Raw genomic sequence first — 22,276 nt, forward strand, 5'->3', positions numbered from 1 at the left:
GTGGCCCAGCACCCACAGAAGATCCAGCATCTGGACAGAGCTTCGGAGAAGCTTCCTAGGGCTTGAACATAGAGCCCTGGGTTCTGGCTTCTGGCCATGTTGTTCAGCCGCTCTGCACCACTTGCCAGGACAGCCCCAAGACACACACGCTGCTCCAACCACACAACCCCAGAGCTAAGCCCTAACTGCTACCCAAACCTCCGCAAACCCACAGCTGAGAAACAGGAAACCAAGGAGAAACATTAGGGAAGAAAGGCCGTAGGCAGAGGTCAACGTACTGTTCAACCACCAGGTAGGATTAGGTTCAAGACAGTGATAAGGCCGTTAAAGGGGGGGTGGGGGGTGGGGTGTGTGTGTGCGTGTGTGTGTGTGTGTGGTGGGGGGAATTTTTCACAGCTACATGGTCTGAACCTGCAGCACAAACACCAGTGAGTGGCCCCAGGAGCCCCATGGCATTGCATAAATTCCCTACAAGATGGTCACACATGAGCCCCCAGCCCACCCTTCAGAGTATACCCTCAGGGGCCCTCTCTGCTTAGTCTAGGATGGAGAGCCGAGCTCCAAGCACCCAGAGCACAAGTAGGGGTGGATCAAGGCCATAAAGGGTGTCCTAGGACAGAGCCAGCCAGGAATAGCACCTCTTGGGTTCTGCCTCCATTTCAGGGTGGTGATCAAAAATGGTGCCCACTGGGAAGGCACAGGCTCCCTATTCAGCTCCAGGAGAGCTTGGAGCCCTCTGCACCCAGTCTAAACTCACGCAAGCCAGCAGACTTGGCCTGAAGGAGAAGGTATGGCAGAGGGAGTTGGTTTCTAATTCCAAACGGAGTCATCCACCAAGATCCCTTTCCAGGGGGTCTCCCTACAACTCTGACAGCTTCCAGCCTTCCGGCTCTCCTCCCAGCTGCAGCCACTGGGACTCAGAGGTGGACCCTCCCTGAGCAGCAGGAAGGTAGCCTGGTGAGAAGCAGCTCTTTCTGTGAAGTCTATCTGCTTAGCAGGGCTGGGAAAGCAGACTCCTTGGAGACAGAATTCACGGAGAGGTAGTGGAGGCAAACGCAGGGAAACTCCACTGACAGAAGGCACAAGCGCCTTGTTCAGTGCCTTGGTTTTCTTCACTAGGCCCATGAGGTTAGGAATTATGTGTGAAACACACCTGAAATCCAATTACTTAAGTACCAAGGGCACAAGGATTCCAGGCTTCAGAGGAAACCAAAATTTTCTCAGACCCTCATCCTCCTATCATTAGAATATCTGCCTAGCAAACACTTCTGTGGCAAAGCAGTGCTACCTTTGCCCGCTCGCAATCAGTGACTTTAAAAAATAAAGATTTTTATTGGAAAGTCAGATTTATAGAGAGGAGGAGAGACTGAGAGAAAAATCTTCCATTCATTGATTCACTCCCCAAGTGGCTGCAATGGCCCGAGCTACACCGATCCAAAGCCAGGAGACAGGAGCTTCTTCCAGGTCTCCCCTATGGGTGCAGGGCCCCAAGGCTTTGGGCCGTCCTTCACTGCTTTCCCAGGCCACAAGCAGGGAGCTGGATGGGAAGCAGCGCTGCCGGGACACGGATCAGCAGCCACATAGGATCCTAGAACATGCAAGGTGTGGACTTTAGCCACTAGGCTACCACAATGGGCACAACGACTTCACTTTTTTGTGTGTCATCTGCAGCAGCTTAAAAAGGACACAGATATCAGAAGGTTCCAAAACTGGGTTGAAGTTTGTGATTAGCTCTGAGAGGAACAAGGTTGCCCACTCTATGATGCTAACAGCTACTGAAGTAGGAAAAACGCCAAAACTAAGGTGCCTGTCCTGTCATGGCAATGGAGCTGTAGATCCTCACAGGGCCCTTACCAACAGGAGCATTTACAACAGAGCTGGCCCCAACCTCAAGGGCTCTGTTTCTCCAAGTCATGCTGTATGCATCACGCACGCACGCACGCACACGCACACACACCCACCCACCCACCCCCTTTGGCTCCCATGGCTCCTGCATCAGACTCCCAGCATCCTGACCTACAGAGGCAGAGTCGTCAGGAATTCTGTCTCAGGGATAGAAAGATCTCTACTCTCCCAGGTAGCCCTGCCCCACAGACAGCAGAAGAGTGGGGAAATCACATCCAGAAGCAATGGGAAAGCATTCTGTTCACCTAGAAAAAGTCCGCAAGCAGTGCTACTCAGGTTTAGCCTTTAAACTGCTTATCCACAGTCTACTAAAACTTTACCACAGGAACCAAGAGGAAAGTTCAGAAACTATGGCAGGTTGTCTAACTACATGCCTACAGGCTCACCCACTGAGAAGCTCAAAGACCAGTCTGGAGGTGGCCCGAGATCCCCATGCAAGGGATGGCTGCTCTGCTCATTTATAATGTTCTAGAAATTGAGCAAACATCTTGGGTAGGTAATTCCTTCACCCTACAGGGGCAGTGGCACTAGGCAGGCTCCCTGGCAGGAGCAGTCAAAGTTGGAATGAGCGAGGCCAGAAGCCAGGTGGCTGTTCTTGCTGTCCTCGTCCCTCTTGGCCTTGTCAGTGTCCCCTGGAAGCAGTGAGGGCTGCAGAACCCACACTCAGAGCCAAGGGTGACTGCAGCTTCACACTCAATTGCCAAGGTGCAGCACTTCCACCCAGCTTTCCCCAAAACCCAAGGCACTGGAGACTATTTGTTTTTCACAACCAGGCTTCCTTTCCTGCTAGCCCACCTCTGATCCCACCTCCAGATCCACAGAACAGTAAGTGACTGAAAACAAACTTGGCAAGCAGACTACAAAGGAAGAAGCAAACATGGAAGGCTGGGTACACCCGAGGCAAGGGGCTTCATCTGGCACAGGCAGGTCCAGACTCTGTGCCTCAGACAGTTAGGTGGGATGGAAAGCATGTGCTGCACAAAGCCAAAACTGCCAGTGCCAGCTGTCCCATCTCAAGTTAATAATTTTTAGGTAATTCAGTTCCTGTCTCTCGTGTCCAATGGTTTTGCAGCAATCAAATAGTAATGGTTTCTTTTATTTTTCAGGATCTGGAACTATACCTGGAACACAGCAGCTGTTGGGAGACAAAGAGGAAGACAGCAGGTAGGTGGATAGGGATGGGATGGCAGGATGAGAGCAGGATAATCTATACATTTTAATCACCCCAGTCAGGCAGCTGCCTGCTGGCCTGCTGAACTAATCCACCAGGAAGCCATCTTCTCAGGAGCTACAGTGACACTGGGAACTAGGGGAGTCCTCAGCTGACTGCCAGATGTCTGGGGATGAGAGGAAACAAGGCCAAAAGCCTGAGAGGTCAGGGTGGGAAGCGGGGAACTGAAAGAGGATTGGGAGACCCAAAGGCTGAGCCAAGTCCAGGTCCCTCCCCACACTCCCCGCCCCCATCCTAGCCAGCCAAGCCATTTGCCACAGCTTCCAGGGCATGGGCGGGGACTTGGCAAGCCCACAAAGCCATTTGCAGCAGAAATGTCCGTCTGCAGCTGGAGGGAGGCTGGTGCCCAGGCCCCTCCTCACGGGCGCAGCTAGAAGATGGCTGCAGACCTGGTGGTGATTCCTAAGGGCGAGCTGGACAGCTTTAGCCCACTCGCCTAACTGCCAATCTCCCCCTCCTCCGTGTCACTCCACACAGGCCCAGGCCCAGGAGATGCAGCTGAGCTCGGGGTCCTAACCAACTGAGACTTTCACCATTGCCCGGAAAGCTAGCTCACTTTCACCCTCTTCATATTCAATTATGTCTCTGGGTGGGTTTCCTCCCTGCTCTAACCTAGGGGTATCACTTGTTTGCTTATCTCTAAGGTTGTGCAAGTATCCCTCAGAGAAGGGGTTCGGGATTCCTCTGCACCCTTGCCAAGGGATCAGCCCCAGGGCATGTAAGATCCTAGCAGGCAGTGGTCAGACGGATTGACAGAAGGCAGAGATGCTGGGCATGGTCCCAAAACAGCTTCCAGACATCCTCAGCTACGCAAGGGTTCCCATGAGGTAGGGCGTGGGAGCCGCGTGGGAGTCAGAAAGCAGGGCAGCCTGGTGCTCTCAGCCCCCTGGGCACTCAATGGGTACTTGGTATGGGCTGTCATGACGGCGGCACTGGAGCGCGCACCATGGCACACTCCCCAGAACACTTCAGGCCCACAGTCCAGCAGGCTCAATCTGTGCCTGTGCTGGGCACCACACACAGGCATCTCTCACGGGTGTTTAAGCCCCTTGCAGGACTCAGCATACATGGACGGTCGATGATGCCCACTGGCTGCTGTGCACCACTCACCCACAGGGCATAGGCATCTGCACCTATCCCACGGCTATGCAGAGGGCGAACCCTTCTTGCTGGGACTCTGCTTGCTTGTTAGGACTCTGGCCTAACTTCACAAGGCAGATGTACCATCTCAGGGTCTTACAATAGAAGAAGCCACAGCAAAACCACCCAGCGCATGGGCCCAGAACGATAGCCTGGCGGTTGAAGTCCTCACCTTGTATGTGCCAGGATCCCATATGGGTGACAGTTCTAACCCTGGCAGCCCTGATTCCCATCCAGCTCCCTGCTTGTGGCTTGGGAAGCAGTCAAGGACAGCCCAAAGCCTTGGCACTCTGCACCCATGTGGGAGACCTGGAAGAAGCTCCAGGCTCCTGACTTCCGATTGGTGCAGCTCTGGTCGTTGCAGCCACTTGGGGAGTGAATCATTGGACGGAAGATTTTTCTCTCCATCTCTCCTCCTCACTGTATACCTGACTTTCCAATAAAAATAAATCTTAAAAAAAAAAACCACCCAGCGCATACAGGACAGTGCACAGCAAACCAGCCACCAGGAAAACCCTGTAAGCGCCAACGACTAAACCAGGAACAGGAGGCCCAGAGCTGAGCGCTTGCTGGCAGTGCCTGAGCTAAGGAGCAAGTTACGCTTCTCAGCCAGACAAGTCAACAAATAAGAACAAGTATAGACACAACCTCAGTGCTTTAGAACCATGGCCAGCCCTGGTCCCTGCCTACCTGCCAAAGGGGAGCAGGGCAGACCTGTTTGGGGAGCTTCCACTGGGCTCTCAAGTAGCTCGGCCACATGCCCGCAGCACTTGAGGCTGAGAGACTTCAGGAGGCCTGCAGGAAACCCAGCAGAACGTGGGGGACCGCGAGGGAGAACATTTTGGGAAAGAGCTGAAGAGAAACAGGTCTGCTATGGCAGCAGGGGTGCTTTCCGGAGGCAACAGAGCTGCCAGCAGTCCCTTCTCCCGGCTCAGGGACGCTGCTGACCAGGCTGGAGGGACAGGAGGGAGGGAGGGAGCCTTTCCCCAAGCCCATCTGTCTCCATCCCTTGGTCCTGTGGTCATGCTTCCGCAGGCATGAGAGCTCACAACCCCGGCAGTGGGCGGAAGCCAAGGCAGAACCTGGGGAGTCTGCTCTGGACAAGAGCACTGTTGAAAGCAAGCTCACAGCTCTGCTCCCTGCCCGCCGGCACCCACACCCACCAGCCTCGGCTTGCCAAGGGGCCTCTCACAGGCTCCTTGCAGGTGCCAGCCCAGGGCGCCCAGTCTCACTCAAGCCGCTTTCCCAGGGAAGCCCATGCCACCGGGCTCCTCTTCTTCCAGAATTCAGACTTGTTTCCTAGCACCCCCAAGCACTTCCTGGTCTCCAAAGTTCCCTGGGACAGAGCAGCCTCTTCCAGTCATATCTGGCAGCCTGCACCAGGATCACCATCCCCCTCAGGCAGTGAGGCGGCAGGGAACCACCTCCAGCACCTCAGCAGGGCTTCCCACAACTCTCCCAGGAAACAGGCGGAGCATTTCCAGGGAGCAGCGGCTAGGAGCATCTGGGGACACGAGCCCTTCACCCACCTGCTACCCAAGCAACCAGCCGTTCCCTTCCCCCACAGTCCCAGCGGTAGAACAGGTTTCCTACCAGCTACGCACAGTCCCACATGCTTCCCCGACTCTCCACTGGAGCTGAAGCCACACTCAGTTATCTCCCACCCTCCAGGGCCAGCTGATAACTGCTGAGTAATCTCAAACTCAGGGTAAGTCCCCAGCCCTGCAAGCAGGGCAAACCCGAGGAAACCTACTGATCTGGTCCTTGCCAGCCTGCTGGGGACACCCCCCACCCACTCGGCCCCGAATACTCCGGCCCTCTGCCTTCACACAGCCACAGGGAGCAGCTGGGGCTCCCTTGTCTGCTTCCCACCCACCTGGGAACACTTCCTTCCCAGGCCCCCAGACACCAGCGCACGGAGTCACAGCAGACGCCTGCTGGCTTGCAGGCATGATGTTGCATCAGCCCCCACCCAACCCAAAATATCCTCACCCCCACCACCTCCTCTCGGCTCCAGCCATCGCCATGGTGACAGCAGCATGACTAACGACACCCTATCAGCTTCAGACACCGAGCGCAACCCCCCTTCTCCGTCAACACCCCCCCCCGCGGGATTTCTGCAGACTGGATGCAAACCAACAGTGCTAGGGACATGCTGGGGGAGATTTTCAGAGGCGGGGTGGGGAGTGGGTTACATGTCTTAAAAAAAAAAAAAAACAGTTTAACAACCAAGCCCCAACTGCACCCAAGCCATCCAGCTGAGAAAGCAGAAAGAATCCAAACAAAACCCACACAAGGCCTGAGAATTCATTGGCCGCCCACACCCCCGCCGCCCCTCCCCCTCAGCGGCTGCTACACACACACACACACACACACACACACACACACACACAGTGGGAGATTCAAGGATCACAAGAGGAGACCCTTTATTTTTATCCAATCCAGACACTTCACCCCCCCCCAACAGCCCGCCTCAGACGCACACACCAAACGCTCGAGGTACCTTGACAGTCGCCCCTTGTGCCCACGGCCCCGCTCCTTCACCAGCCTTTATTTCCACCTGCAAAAGAAGCCAGAGACGGATGAGCCAGCCGGGCACCGGGAAGGAAGCGAAGTCCCTGTGCGACGGGCCCAGCGCCACGCACGAGAAGGGGGGGAGCGCAGGGCAGGGGGCGTCCGGAAAGAAAGGCCAACGGGGACCATCTTCCTGCCTCCAGCTGCCCCGTGGCCCTCGCACCGGCTCCCTCGCCTTCCACGGTGTTTTTGTTTTCATCTTTCCTCCTGGAGCCCTCCAGGAACCTGCCCCCTGATCGCGCGCCCCTCGGGGCCCTGAGCGCGCTACCTCGGCCGGCCTCCTCGGGTGGTGCAGCAGCGGCCGCCGGGCCTCCCATTATCCCCGCCGGAGGGAGCGCACGGAGGGAGGCACTGCAGAGGCGGTGGCGGCGGCCAGCTGCCGGCTGCGCTCCCTCCCCGCCCGATCGCCTGCCCGACCGCCCGCCTGGCCGGGAGGGCGGCGTGCGAGGGGGCGGCGCGCGCACCAGCCAATCCCCGCCGCCAGGCCCGCCCCCGCGGCGCTGACCTGCCCAGCCCCGCACGACGTGCGGGGGCGGGGGTGCCGCCGGCCAGGCTGCCGCTGCGGGCCGCTCCAGGGCTGCCGGGGATCCCCGGGCAGCGGGCAGCGCCTGCCTCCACCCGAGGGGACCTCCACGGGGGATAACGCAGGCTGCAGCGAGGACAGACCGCACGCCCCGGCGGAGGGACAGGGCAAGGTCAGAGGCGGTGGGATTCCCGCCCCACCACGCAACAGCAGAGGCCGGGTCGGGCCCTAACGTTGAGAGCAGAGGCCCCCTTCAGTCTTCCCAGAAGACAAAGCCCAAGCAGCACGAACCTTCACCCCATTCCAGCGAATGGCAAGAGTAAAGCAACTCAGAGGCGGCGCGGCCAGGAGGGCAACACTGGATGCCAGGTCTGTTGAAGGCTGTCTTCTTACCCACGTGCAGTCTGACTCCTAAGCTCCCCGCAAAGCCCACCTCAGAAGACCCGCAGCTACTCCATGGAGCCTGTATTGCCTGGCGCTCCAGGCCCCTCACCCTGGGGATGCCATCCCTGCTGGCGCCTGGACAAAGCCCACCCCAGTAGCCTCCCCACAACCCTGCCAAAGGTTCCTTGGGGGAGGAAAGGGGGACACACGCAAGTGCCCCAGGCCAAGGCTTGTAAGGGGAGGTGACCCAGACCCTTCAGAGCTCCCAGCCATCTGGAGGAGGAACCCCCCTCCCCAGCTGCTGCCGGAGCTCCCTCCCTGGGCACCCTCTCCCAGACCCTCGCTTTAGCCTCGCCCTCGGGAGTGCCCACCTCCCAGGAAGTGGCCCTCTAGCACCCTCCAGCACCCCTGCATCGGGTCCGGCTGTAACTCACCTCCCTCAGCCTCATTTGTTCGTCTGAGACAGAACTACAAATAGCAGTGACTGGCGTAGTTGTGAGAGCTCCCGGGGAAGCGATGGCAGTGGCGGCAGACGCGCAACAGGCTCTGCCAAAGCCGCCACCGCTCTCCACTTGGGGAACAGCTCACCGGAGCTGTTTCTCATCTCACAGATGAATAAGCCCAGGTCAGAGAGAAGTGACTCAGCAGCCCCGTGCGGGCCCTGAAAGAGCCCCCTGCTCAGTGACTCCTCCATCAACCACCACACACAGATGCCAAATCACACACAGCCCTCTCCCTGAAGGTCGAGAGGGTGCACAGAGCTGGATGAGCCGCCAGCTGGATGGCTGGACTGGGTCCCCTGCTCCCAGGCAGGGGCAGGGAACAGTGTCCTCAACCCAGGCTTCTGGTGGGAAGCCAAGCTTTGGCATCCCTGAGCTCCTACACACATCAGGCCAGAAGTCGTCCCCCCAGGATGCTGGCTGGGCTCTAGCCCTGTGCAGCTTGCTGCCCCACAGGAGAGGCCTGGGCTGCTTGGAGAGTGGCGATGACCTCTACCACTGCTGCAGCAGCCACACCAGACACAACCTCAGCTCTTACAGGGAAACCTCCAGCTCACATGTCAAGTTTTGTGCCTGTCAACAGCTGGTGAGTAATGGGCTGGAACTCAAACCAGGACCCGCTCATTCCCCAGCTTCATCTTCCTCCCTCTGCCAACCCTAGGGAGGATGTCCAACAGCGACCGGGAGTGGGGGTCACTGGGACCCACCCATGTCTCTGTGTGGCCACGCTCTCATGCCTCCCCTGGGACTGCTCCTACATGCATCCCCTTCCCCCTGCCTCGCCCCACCTGGCAAGCTAACAGTGCCGGGCTCAATCCAAGCAGTGCCTCTGCTCTGCCAGTTTCTCAGACTGCCAAGCCCCCATGAGCATCGCCGGCTCCTCCCCAAGCAGCAAACCGCCTCTTCTAGGGCACTAGTTACAACCCAGTGCAGTCATCTGTTTACCCAGCCCTCCTTCCCACATGGCAGGAGCCGGACTGTGACTGCACGTGGAGGATGGGGAACCAGGGGATGGACACACCACAGGGAAGCCACACCAGCAGCCTTCTCACCAAGGGCCTCAAGGACCTGCAGGACACCTGCTCTGGGCAACCAGCACATCTTCCTCACCAGCCTGCAGGAGCCACAGTGCCAAGTTCCCACTCTCGTTCCACTTGCTCACTCAGCGCTATCCCAATGACAGGCACCTGCCTTGCCCACTGGCGGCTCGTGGCCATCAGCGAGGGGCTGTGTTCCCCAAGGCAGCCCACCTGCTCATCTGCGGCACCTTCAGGGCCAAGGCTTGAGCAAAGCCGAGGTGCCTGCCAGGGCCACTCTGTCTCTAGCCAGGACATCCACCAGAGAGAAGTGAATGTCTCCACCCACTGGCAAGACCCCAAGGGCTAGATCCCACACCTCCAGACGCCAGCAGAAGCCCCCACTTGGAACACACCATCTCTGAGACTACCCAGTGAGATAGGAATCATTCGTGCCCACTTACAGATGGAGCAGCTGAGCACCTTGCCGAGCCCTGCAGCAGGAAGGCGGGCGAGCAGGGCTCCCTTGGGATGCTGTCTGCGTTGCTCTGTGCAGTTTTCCCACCCAGCTACCTCTACTGGAGTGGGCAGCAGGCAGGGGACACAGGGTTCTCCTCCAGCCTCATCATAGCCCTGTGCTGAATGAGGTCACCCTCCCCAACTTCACTTCAGGGCTCAATTCAGGACCTGTTTCCTCCAGGAAGCCTTCTCAGGTTTCCCAGGTCCTTCCCAAGCCAACAGCACTTCTAAGGTTTCTCACTTGACACTTGGTACTGCTCTCTCTCTCCACACACGTGTCCCTCCTCTCTCCCCAGGATGGCTGGAGTTGCACCTCTCCAAAGCCCCCTGTGGTCCTGCCCAGTGCCACACACACGCTGAAGGGACTTGGAGTTGTCAGCAAGGGAGTTCTGGCCCTCCTCCCCTCACTGTCACACAAAGAATCCTGCCAAAGAAACCCAACACCTCCTCCACCTTCCGAGCCTGTTTGAAGTCCCCCGTGTCCACGCATCAATTTCCACCCAAGTAATTGCAACCCATCATACACACATCATCCCCTATATTTGAAACTCTTTGCAGTTGTCATGGGAACTGCCTTTGCCTTCATTCACTGATCAGGCCTCACAATTAGCTCTGGCAACGGAAGTCTGTGTCAACGGCAGTCGCAGGCAGGAGGAAGTCAGGAGCACCAGCATAAGGAAAGACGCTCAGAGGAGGGGGTGCCCACCACGTCCGAGGGCACTCTCCAGAGCTCCCCTCACTACCCCCACCGACACTCAGAAGGCAGGCGAGCTGGGAGCAGACGGTGCTCCACCGACTCTGCACGTGCTCCTGGATGCTGGTGAGAAGGCCGTACACACTGCGACCCTCTTGTGGGTCTCCTCACCCCTCATTCAGCAGCCAGGGACCGCATAATGCTATAGGATCCCAAGTAACAAGGGACCATGACACAAGGAGATAGGGCATAAATGCCAAGCAGTTGAAGTTGGGACAGCCCGGGTCGGAGACTTCCTGGAGGATTAAACACATAACCTGTCACCTCTGACCTCCAGGGTCAATGAGCAGCCTCCAGGGCACCCTGCTGCCTTGCCACCAGCCCTGCCATTCAAATCCCTCTGCACACATGGCGGCTCCATGGAGCCCCTCCCTTCCAGGCCTCCTCCCTTCGAGCCCCACCAGAGTCCACGAGGGGTCAGCACGTGTGTTCCCAGCTGTGAGCTCATGGTCTCGTCAGCTGTATGGAGCTAAGACGGTAACCCGCATGTACCCAGGTCAAACACAACACTGTCCAGCAGACAGAAGCTGCCTTCCTCCAGCCCCAGGAGCAGGGAAACACTATGCCAAGTGCCTCTCTTCATCCTGCCAGTAGCAGTTGCCTCCGTCAGTGGGAACAGGGACTCTGCCACCTCCCCTCTCGCTCCCGGGACTCCAGGTTCCCTCACATCACTAAGGGAACCAGGGTACCGAGAGCTGACCCTGGCAGAGCAGACAGTCAACAAAGACAGAAGACAGGACAGGGATCATCCAATGTGCTCCCCCCGAAGGACAGCCCAGAAGTGAAACAGACTTGGGGCCCAGCGCCTTCTAACTGCTCTAGCAACTCGCCTGTGCCCTGCAGTGGCTTTCTGCAGTGAAGGGGGCTGTGGAGGCACCTGCAGGCTGCCAGGTACTCAAGTGATTTTTGCAGGGCAATCCCCAGTTCTGAACACCTGCCCTCACAGCACCGGTGAGTGGAAGGCTGGACCTCTGAGTTGTTTCCCAACTCCCAGGCTGGGACTGGCCATAGCTCAGAGCCAGCAGGGGCAAGCTGTCCCACAAACATCTCTGCTACCTCAGTCAAGCAAGAAATCCCCCACACATCTCAGCTCAGTTACCCCACACCGGGCTGCCGGCTTGCTTTTCCCCTTTATCCTTGGTGGTGAATAAAAACTTGGGTTCTCATATTTCTTACCCAGGTGAGAAGACAAGGCCACCCCAACCCCACACAGCCACACTCAGGCCAACCTGAAGGACCCCCAGGAACTACCCGCCTTGCTGTGGCAGGCTTGCAGGAAGAGGAAATGGCCTCTCCTCTTTGCAGCCACTTCTGAGCGGAGCAGACATCCCGCAAGAGAGCTATAAGGAAGCCAGGGGATGGGAGACCTCAATCCAGGTCTTCCAGCTTGCCTGCCTCCCCGCCCTCACTGCCTCCTCCAACCCACCTCCAGCTGACAGAGGACATGGGGTGTGGCCCACCAAGAGGGAGCTTAGGGCCAAGGGTCACTGGGGCTGCACATCAAGATCACCTGCAGTGGGGAGGAATTCAGTTCCCCAACAGGGAGCTGCCGGGAACACCCTGGGCTGGAGAGACACACCTCACTCCTACTGTTCCCTCCCTGGTGCAGGTAGGAGATGCAGCTGCAGCTGCGCCCTGGAGGAGCAGCGGGACTGGGAGAGCACCACACCCTTCCCCAGCCTCACTTCTCACCCTGCCCCTCAAGGGCAGCCAATCCAGACAGCTACACACACACACACACACACACACACACACACACACACAACTCCCTCTTTCCCCATAAGGGGCAACAGAAGCCCCCATGAGGAAACAAATGTCCTCCACCTGCACTGGGCAATCCACAGCCACCAATCACATATGGTTATCAAGGACCCGTAAAGCAGCCAGTGTCATCTCACCCAATTTAAATGGCTAATGGCTCTTGCAGGCCACAGCCCAGTCGGCACTTGCGGAGTCCTGGATGCTCTCAACAGTCAGCTAAAAGCCATGGGCCTTTTCCCCCTGAGAAAACAACCCCCCCCCCCACACACACACACACACACAGACACAGGACAGTTCGCTGAAACGTTTTCAAGAGTCGGCAGACCCTACTCCACCCCAGGGCTGAGGCTTGGTAGAAGCAGGAGATGAGGTCTAGAATCTGACCACCCCCCAAAAGAGAAAACATGTCCAGCAGCGGCTAAGATGATGCTTGTCCAGTGAACTCTGAGCACAGACCTGACATCACAGTTCACGCTGTCTCAGATGCCCCAGCACCCAGCCTCCCAAGACACCACTGGGGGCTGTGAGCCCCTCCCTGCCGGCCAGCACCAGGCCTCCCAGGACAGCACTGGCGGTTGGGGGATCCTCTATGCTGAAATAGCTGTAAGACACAAAACACAGCCTTTCTGGAACAGATGCTGTCTACCTGCTTCACCCGCTGGTGAAGGCTCTGTGTATTCCTGTGTATTCCTCCACCTGACTGCCTTCCCAGACTCACCTGCACAGCCTCCATTCGCCTGCAAGGAACAGAGCTTCACACTGGCTTCATAGTAACTCTACCAGGAACCCATGACACCTTACTTGTGCAAGTCTCACTTTCTAAAACAAGCACAGCCTCAATTAACTGATGATTGTGTAGTGGACAGCATGCCAGAAGCACAAGAGGGACACGACAGTCATTCCTCCAGGCCAGCAGGGGATGTCAAGCATCTTCTCAGAGGATGGAAAGAATAGGTTGGACAACTCTCCTGGTCAAACTTCGTAGCAAGTGTCTGGTTGTGTGTATGCACCAAGGTAGACCAATAGACCTTGGAAAGGTTTTTCTCAATCCTAGAGCAACAAAACCAACCATGTCTCAGAACTCATCAAAATCACTCAGAACATTTTTTTTTCCCACATCGGGGTCTCTAAGATGATATCAGATGACCATCTCCCATTCCCAGGTTTGGATATAGTTTGGTAGCAAGGAGTGGTCTCCTCCCCTTCCCCCAATGCAGATACAGGAGAAAAAGAAAAAATTAAAACATTTGTCCCATCCACCTTACTCTATACCACAACCCTCTCCACTGTAAACCACATGGGCAGACATCCTTCAAGTGTGTAAATGTTAAAAATTATATATGTAAGAATGTTTGTTAAAGAAAGAAGGACGGAGAGAGGAAGAGAAAGAAAGAAAAAAGCAGTGGAGTTTGCATTGACCTGAATCAGTTTCCACCCAGTTTGGAGCTCGCCGCTCCAGATCACCCTGCTCTCCACAGCCTGCGCAGCTCAGTCAGCTGAACAGTGGGACCATCACCTCTACCCGCTCATGATCCTGCCATGCCTGCAACCTACATCTGGTGAAAAGGACACAAACTCTTGCTCTCCAACCTCCAGACCCTTGCAAGACCCCAGATTCAATGCATGAACCTGTCATCATCAGCTATTGCCTTATGGGGTGCAATGTCTTCTGAAGACCCCAACTATTCCCACACCAGCTACTAAAGGATTTGACAGCTCACTGGACTGCAAGGAAAATGCCAGAACAAGAATATGCAGGGAGGAAAGCTGAAGACTTGGGTCGTTCTCCTTACTCTTGTTGAATTCTTCACCTGTTCATCAGGACTCATCTCTGCACCCTTCTCCATGGGTCATACCACTCTACGTCACTGCGGACCAGCCCCTCAAATTCCCATTGGCACACGGGTCACCAGGGAATCTGGTGAAGGTACAGAGACCGACTGGGCAGGGCAGGGTGAAGCTGGAAATGCTGCACTTCCAGCAAGCGCTCCAGGTGATGCCCTCACTGTGGGTTCACAGAGGAGCGAGGCAGAAGTGAGGCTGTGGACCACTCAGGAACTTTAAGATTCAGCTGAACACGTGCAACAGAGTATGACCACATGCCATCACGTCACAGCCTCATCTGCATGGGGCGCTACCCTGCTAGCTGCACATCACATGAGCAGTTCCTGGGAGGTGGGGTTCAGACACAGGTTTTAAAAGGTTTCTCGGGTGGAGCCCAGCATGATAGCCTAGTGGCTGAATCCCCGCTCTGCACACACTGGGATCCCACATGGGTGCTGCTTTGTGTCCCACCTGCTCCACTTTCCATCCAGCTCTCTGCTTGTGGTCTGGGAAAGCAGTCAAGGATGGCTTAAAGCTTTAGCATCCTGCACCTGCATGGGAGACCTAGAAGAGGCTGCTGGCTTCGGGTCTACTTAGCTCCAGCCGTTGTGGCCACAAGGGGAGTGAACCAGTGGCAGACAGAACTTTTCTCTCTCTGTAAATCTAGCTTTCTGATAAAAATAATTTTTAAAAATGGGAGGTTTCAGGTGATCCCATGTGGAACTCTCAATCTCCACAGCTAAAGATCATGTCACAACAGCTGGATCTCAGATCCTCCCAGATGCCAGCAGGAAATGCTGTTTAGTTGCAGACAGACCCAAGGTTAGGGCGTCATAAAGAACCAGTTACCTCCATCATTCACCACTTGTCTTTCTAGAACCTCACAAACCAGGGCTAGTGTTGTGGTATAACAATAAGCCTCCACCGTTGGCACCAAAATCCAATATGGGCACTGATATCAGGCCTAGCTGTTCCACTTCCCATCCAGTTCATTGCTAATAGCCCGGGAGAGCAGCAGAAGATGGCCTAAGTGTTTAGACCCCTGCACCCAAATGGGAGACCCAGAAGTTCCAGGCTCACGGCTTTGGTCTAAACAAGTCCTGGCCATTGAGGATGTGCAGGGATTAAACCATGAATAGAAGATTCTGTCTCTCCCCTTAACTCTTTCAAGTATTAATTTTTTTTCTTTAATTGGAAAGTCAGATTTACAAGAGGAGAGACAGAAAGATCTTCAATCCGCTGGTTCACTACCTAAATGGCTACAATAGCCAGAGCTGAGCTGGTCCAAAGCCAGGAGCCTCTTTTGGGGTTCCCATTCAGGTACAGGATCCCAAGGCTTTGGGCTGTCCTGCACTGCTTTCCCAGGCCACAAGCAGGAAACTGGGTGGGAAGTAGAGCAGCTGGGACACAAACCAGCACCCACATGGGAACCTAACAGATACATGAGGTGAGGATATTAGCCACTAGGTTACTGTACCAGACCCTGAAATAATAAATCTTTAAAAACAAGTAACAACAGGGCCTGGCACAGTTGGCCTAGTGGTTAAAGTCCTCGTCTTGAATGCGCCAGGATCCCATATGGGCGCTGGTTCTATCCCAGTAGCCCCGCTTCCCATCCAGCTCCCCCTGCCTGTGGCCTGGGAAAGCAGTCGAGGACAGCCCAAAGCCTTAGGACCCTGCACCCATGTGGGAGATCCGGAAGAGGTTCCGGGTTCCCCGGTTTCAGATCGGCGCAGCACCGGCTATTGCAATCACTTGGGGAGTGAATCATCGGACGGAAGATCTTCCTCTCTGTCTCTCCTCCTCTCTGTATATCTGACTTTGTAATAAAAAAAATAAATAAATCTTTTTAAAAATAAATAAGTAACAACAACAAACTCCAAAACTCACAAACCACCTTTTTAACCATCTGTTCTAAAACTACTAAAAGTTAATAAAGTTCAAGTGTTTTAACTGCCAAAATCTGTTTAAAGTTGGCTTTGTGGGGCCAGTGTAATGGCTCAAACCAGCTGATTGTTCACCTTCAAGCACTGGAATTTCATATTGGCACCAGTTTATGTTCTGGCTGCTCGACTTTCTATCCAGCTCCCTGCTTGTGGCCTGGGAAAGCAGTCGAGGATGGTCCAAAGCCTTGGGACCCTGCACCTTATGAGCGATCCAAAGGCATCTCCTTGCTTTGGACCAGCTCCAGCTATTGTGGCCATTTGAGGAGTGAACCAATAGTGGAAAGTTCTTTCCCTATCTCATTATCTCTGTACACCTGGCTTTAAATAAATCTTTTTAAATGAAAAAATGTTTGGGCCCGGCACAGTGGCTTAGCAGCTAAAGTCCTCACCTTGAACGCTCCAGGATCCCATATGGGCACCAGTTCTAATCCTGGCAAATCCGCTTCCAACCAGCTCTCTGCTTGTGGCCTGGGAAAGCAATCAAGAGCGGCCCAAAGCCTGGGGATCCTGTACCTATGTGGGAGACCTGGAAGAAGCTCCTGGCTCCTGCTTTGGATAGGCACAGCACCAACTATGGCAGTCACTTGGGGAGTTAATCATCGGACGGAAGATCTTTCTCTCTGTCTCTCCTCCTCTCGGTATATCTGACTTTCCAATAAAAATAAGTAAATCTTTCTTTAAAAAGTGGGTTTTTTTTTTAAAAAAAAAAAATGATACCTCTCCTGACCCAACACCTCTCTGTCATCACTTCTACAATCAGTTCCCTCCTGCCCCAGAGAATAGGCCAGGTAGGCAGCATCTCCCCCACAGCCTCCCACCCACCAGCATGCCGTTCCAAGGCCCAACTACCAAGGTCCTGGACCTCCAGTTGGGCCACTGAGCTGCTGGGCCCGAGGCTTAGCAAGCCTTCCACACTAACCAGGTGCTTCGATTCCTCCCGGGTTCGAGGCTGTGCTCAGACTCCAAACCTTAGGCCACCACTTCTGCTCTCGGCAGGCTTTTCTTTCGCATGAAGTACTCCTCTCCCCCCTCTCCATCAGCTCACTCTTGTCACCCACTGGCAATTGTGCAGTGAGGCCCTGGGCCACAGGGACACTACTTCTGTATGTCCTGCCTTCACCCAGGCAGTGAAGGCTGGCAGACACCGCCCTGCCCCTATCTGGCCAGGGGACCTGCCCCACAGTTCTTAGACTGAGTAAACAAGGGACAGCCCAGAACAAATTTGTGTTATTAGTGATGCGCCTTAACTCAGATTAACTCATGCACAATTCTTATGCATAAAGATTCTCCCCTAGATGTCCTAGCAGTGTGTTGTGACAGCCTATACATGACCTACTATTCGGCAGGAGTTAGGCATATTTTACCTCTTATCAACTGCACAAAGACCACTCCCATCTTATAACAGGACACCAATGCTAAACTGATAACACATTTCACCCTCCACCAAGACCACTTATGCTCCCACACCCACCCAGCCCCGCTCTTCTAAGCAGCTGTGTCTGTTGTGCCCCCATGCCCCGGTGCCTAAACCCTTCCTGAGAAGGTACTGTGCAACTGTCACCCCCTCAGGTGTGCTGGCCATGGCCACTGCCCATCTGTCCCACTCCCACAGCACGCAAAGAAGTTGTCACTTACCCCAGGGCAGCAGGGCAGCTCTCCAGCCTCAAAATATTGCATGTGTTTTCACAGTGAGGCATTCCTCTAGCACACCCCTCCACCAAGCAAGATCACCCCTCCCCACACACAGAGCAAAGACAGAAAGCCCAGGGTAACCTCTTCCCACACCTTCACCGCACGAGTGACCCTTAGCAGCAGGGAGAGAGGGAAACTGGTTGGAAGTGGGAAGGGTGGCGGGAGGAGGAGGAAACACCAGGAGGACAGCAGAGAATCAGGTAGATGCCCAGATTGATGGTCCAGAATCCCAGGCTCAACAGGGTCAGCACCCAGCGACCCAGTCCTGGGGCACAGTCCCTCCACTGTCAGCAGAGCTCCCAGCCTCCCCCAAGGGTGGCGAAGCAAAGAGCAGGTTCCCTGGCTCAGCTTGCTGGCTCCTATGGACACTCCCTCAGGCACGGCCCAGCTCTGCAACCATGCCAGGGATGTTACACGCATTCAGTGTAGCACCGCCTGCAGAGTGGTTCTGTTTCACTAAAACGTGCGAGCACGCGCAAACACACACACACACTTCCAGGCAGCATCTTCACTCTCAGAACACAGCACATCATAAACATGAAATGGAAAGGGCCTAACTTTGGAACAGTTGGTGCTATTTTAGGCACAGAAAGTTACTTTGCGAGAAAGATTCACACCGTTGTCCCCACTGCATTGTTTCACTGGAAAGACTCTGTCCCGAGACACTACAGGCCACCCAACCACTTCTGACCCAGAAAGAGGACCTGCTGACCAGGGTCACCACAAGCCACACGGGCGTGATTTCCCTGGCCACGCGGTGACGAGCAGGGAAGCAGGCATGGGCAGGCCTCCATGGGTGCAGCCTCGTCCCAGCAGGGCTATCTCAAAGCCTCAGCCAGCCCCAATCCAAGGCATCTTCCCCACGACCACCCAGCAACTGGGGCTGACAGCTCACACATGTGGATGACAAGGCCCTGGCCCTGCTCCCAGCTCCTTTCACTCAGGTATGCCCCAGTGGTGCCAGAAGTGGCACTTGCCCACAAGTTGCTGGGACCAGAGATCCCTGGGGACCACACAGAACGCTTGGCCTGGCCTCACCTCCCTGGGTTTGCGCACAGGAGGAACACAGTGAGACAAAGGAGTGGAGAAGGAAGCAACCGCTATCGGGAAGCGAGCAAAAGGCAAGAAGCTGTGCCAAGCAGAGAAGTCCCTTCTCACACCCGAATCCTAGCTCCCTTGCCACCAAGAGAAGTAGAGCTCTGATCTACCCCAGCCCCCCACTAGAAATGACTGAGGGCACACGGGGCTGGCGAGACGCCAACTGCCCCCAACACCAGCAGCCTCAGGGGCTGGGTGCTGCCCACAAGACTGCAGTGGTGACCCATGTGTGCGGAAGCAGGGAGAGCAATGCAGAGCCGGAGCCAGTAGTCACTGGGTCATGACACCCAGGGTCCACAGGGAGAAAGGGCAGAAACATCACAGTGACACACACTGCCCTACCCCCGACAAGCCCATCTTTCTTCTCCCCAGGCATGTTGGCAGGGCAACACAGCCCCAATGCGCTCCAGGCACAACTCATGATAGGGAATCCCAGGCGCTTGTCAGTCCACCGTAGCCACAGGTGCCTGTGGCCTCAGCGGCTCTGCAACTACACAGTTCCCGCGTGCAAAATGCATGGCCATCAACTACAACTCTCCCATGCCACAAACCTATCCCCACTCCAAGGAGCAGACAGCTTCTGGCAAGGACTGTGTGGTCTTGGATAACAGAACTGCAGAGCCCTGGAAGCCCCCCTGCCCCCAGGCAGCGCTCAGGCCTGCGGCTCTGTCCAGCGCCAGCTCTGCTGCCTGGAGCGACCTCAGCCGCTACGCGGCTCCGCTAGAGCCATTCAACTTTCTGTACCTACCTCTGCCAACTCTCCACTGTCCCCACCTCGGGCCAGCGGCATGCCACCAGGACACAGGGGAGGGTGGTCGATGCCGGAGCGTTCGCATGCCTGCTTCATCACCCTCCCTCCTCGGCTCCCCTGCACCCTGGTCCCACATAAAACGGGCACAACCTCCCCCGTCGCTCAAAAGCACATCACTTGTTCATGCAGTTAGCATCCAAGTGCCAGGTCCTGAGAACTCAGAAGTCTTTGACCCCAGCGAGTTCTCAGAATGCCAAAGAAAACCCAATCATGCATTTCTCATGAGATTTCCCAACCACTTCAACCAGCTCTATCACCATTTGAGAAAAAAAAAGACATCAGTATCCAAAAGGAGACTTGGCAAGAGCCGCAGTCTAGTGCATGGTGACAGCATCAAGTCAATTTGTCACTCTACTTCTCTCCAACCTCCACCCCTTACCTGATGGTCACCACCAGTGCCAGCTCTACAGTGACCTGTAAACACGCCCTGAAGGGCTTCAGACAGGTCATGACTTACAGGGATAAAGCTAGACATCATGGCCCCTACAGCTGAGGGCTGGGGTTGCTGCGGGGTGGGTCGGAGCAGGGTGGCTGGCTTACCTCCTTGAGGAGCCCCGCTTTCTTCTTGAGCATCTCACACTTGCGCAGTTTGCAGATCTGGTGCGTGCGGCGGTTGGTGCAGCTGGTGCACGCCCCACAGTTCTCCAGTCGCCGACAGGGCTCACATGTCCCACACCGCTTCCGCTTCTTTCGCCCATCGCCAACCCCTCGGAGCTGGGCTTCGCTCCCAGGCACAGGCAGCCCAGACCCCTGGAAGCCCCCTACCGTCACCTGGCCCTGAGGAAAGTCATAGAGGCCTGGCAGGTCCGGCTGGACGGCCAGGGGCACCTGAAATTGACTCATGACGCAGCCAGAGGTGAGGGCATAGATAGGGCTGGGACCCAAGCACCGGACGGCTCTACGGTGGTCTGCCAAGGGCCACCAACAGGTCCTTCTTATCCTACAACAGTATAGCACCTATAAGGGTGAGGGCCAGGAGCGCCCCTCCAGGGTGGGGCCTGAGAGTCAGAGGGGGCGTTGCACAGCTCTCCTGTTCACCTCCTCTGCAGCCTCCAGCTAGGGCTCCGCAGGGAGCAGCTCTCCCACCTGCTGGGGCCCAGGATCGCGGGTAGGACACCAGCGCCAGCTCCCAGGGAAGGGATCATCTTGACTGGGGGGGTGCTTCACCCTTGACCACCCTAGAGCCGGGCATGAGGTATGCAAGTGGGTGTGCAGCGGGGCAGGGCGCAGCAAGTGAGTTTCTTTTGCTATGTCCCCAAGTCAGGCCGGTGGAGCAGGGAGGCACTGTCTGAAAAAGAAAGGGGAAGCGCATCACTTGGGGGCCTCCGGGGTAACTTTCACGTGTCACCTCTTCCTGCTTTCTGGGAGAGGGGCCGGCTTAAGCCAAGTCCCTGCCCCGGATCCTTGAGCAGGCGGGCTCCCAGCACCCGCTCCCCGGACCACGAGCGGAGCCACAATAGCGGTGCACTGCGTGAAATGTCGCACAAAGTTGCCTCTGCCCTACCCCCAGGGGCTCGGGAGAGTTGCACCAAATCTCCCACTCCCCCGTTCCCCGGAGGCCGTGGGGGCCCAGCGAGCAGAGATTGCAAAATAAAGTTTGTGCCAAGAGCCTCACCCCGCGGGGCAGCCCCGGCGCCCCCAGCGCGGAAGCGGCCTGGAGGTGGGGGCGCGCCCCTCGTGGTCCCGGGGAGGGCGGCCCGCGCCTCCGAGGGGCGCGGGGAGGGGGCGCGCGCCAGCCGCGGGCCGGGCTTTGCGCGGGCGCGCGCGCGTGCACCGCCACCGCCGGCGCTCGGGCTCCTTTGTTCTGGGCCCTCGGCCGCTCGGCTCCGGCGGCTCCGCAGCCCCCGCCCCGCCCCGCCGCCCCCGCTACTCGGTGACCCCGCAGCACCCTCCTTCCCAGCCCCGGTGTCCCCCCACCATCCACCCACCCCAGGCAACAAAGTAGCGGGCCACCCGTCTTCCCCTCGTCCGCCAGTCCGCGCCGCCCCTCCCCCGCCAGCCGGGACCCCCCCCCCCGCGCACCCCTCCCCCACCCCAGAGCCGGAAAGGCACCGACTGCACCGACCTGCCCGCCGCCGCCTCCGGGGCGGAGCGCACAAAGGGGCAAAGTTTCCCCGGCCCGCACTACCGCCACCCCCGTCGCGGCCGCCGCCACCGCCGCCTGGGGCGCCCGCCTCCCGGAGCGCCCGGCCGGGCCGAGCTCGGCGTGCTGCGCCCCCCGCCCGGGCCGAGGAGGGGACGGCACAGGAGGAAGGAAGAGGCAGCAGCAGCGGCGGCGGCCGCGGCGGCAGCAGCAGCAATGAAGGCGTCCGCGGGACTCCCCGCCCCCCGCGCGCCGCGGCACGTGCTCGCCCGGGGACTCCCCCGCCCGGGAGGGCGCGCACGTGCGGCCTCGCCAGGCCCCGCCGGCCCCGCCGCTGCCCCCTCCGCCGGGCTGGGGCCGCGCGAGGGCCGGGGCTGGGGGGTGGTTCCCGTGGCGGGGGAGGGGGCGAGTGGGGGCAGGGCCGGCCGGCTTTGCACCTGCAGTGCCTTTCCACCCCCAACCCCCCCACCCCCGCCCGCAGCTGGCCCTCGGGAACTCGGGAAGCACCCCAATCC

General features: G+C 57.2%; 1 protein-coding gene across 1 annotated transcript in view; it reads right to left on the minus strand.

Annotated features, from left to right (window-relative positions):
- The window catches only part of TET3 (tet methylcytosine dioxygenase 3), a 104,516-nt gene extending 82,695 nt beyond the window's left edge, over positions 1-21,821 (minus strand). The window contains exons 1-3 of the mRNA XM_040993681.1: positions 21,744-21,821; positions 20,219-20,966; positions 6,780-6,836 (exon numbers count right to left, since the gene is read on the minus strand). Coding sequence (XP_040849615.1) covers positions 6,780-6,836; positions 20,219-20,521 — 360 coding nt within the window. The 5' untranslated portion in view covers positions 20,522-20,966; positions 21,744-21,821. The remainder of the gene's footprint in view (positions 1-6,779; positions 6,837-20,218; positions 20,967-21,743) is intronic.
- Between the last annotated feature and the right edge of the window lie 455 nt (positions 21,822-22,276).

The sequence above is a fragment of the Ochotona curzoniae genome, unplaced genomic scaffold, assembly GCF_017591425.1.
Source record: "Ochotona curzoniae isolate NIBS_2020 unplaced genomic scaffold, NIBS_Ocur_1.0 contig_883, whole genome shotgun sequence".
NCBI lineage: Eukaryota > Metazoa > Chordata > Mammalia > Lagomorpha > Ochotonidae > Ochotona > Ochotona curzoniae.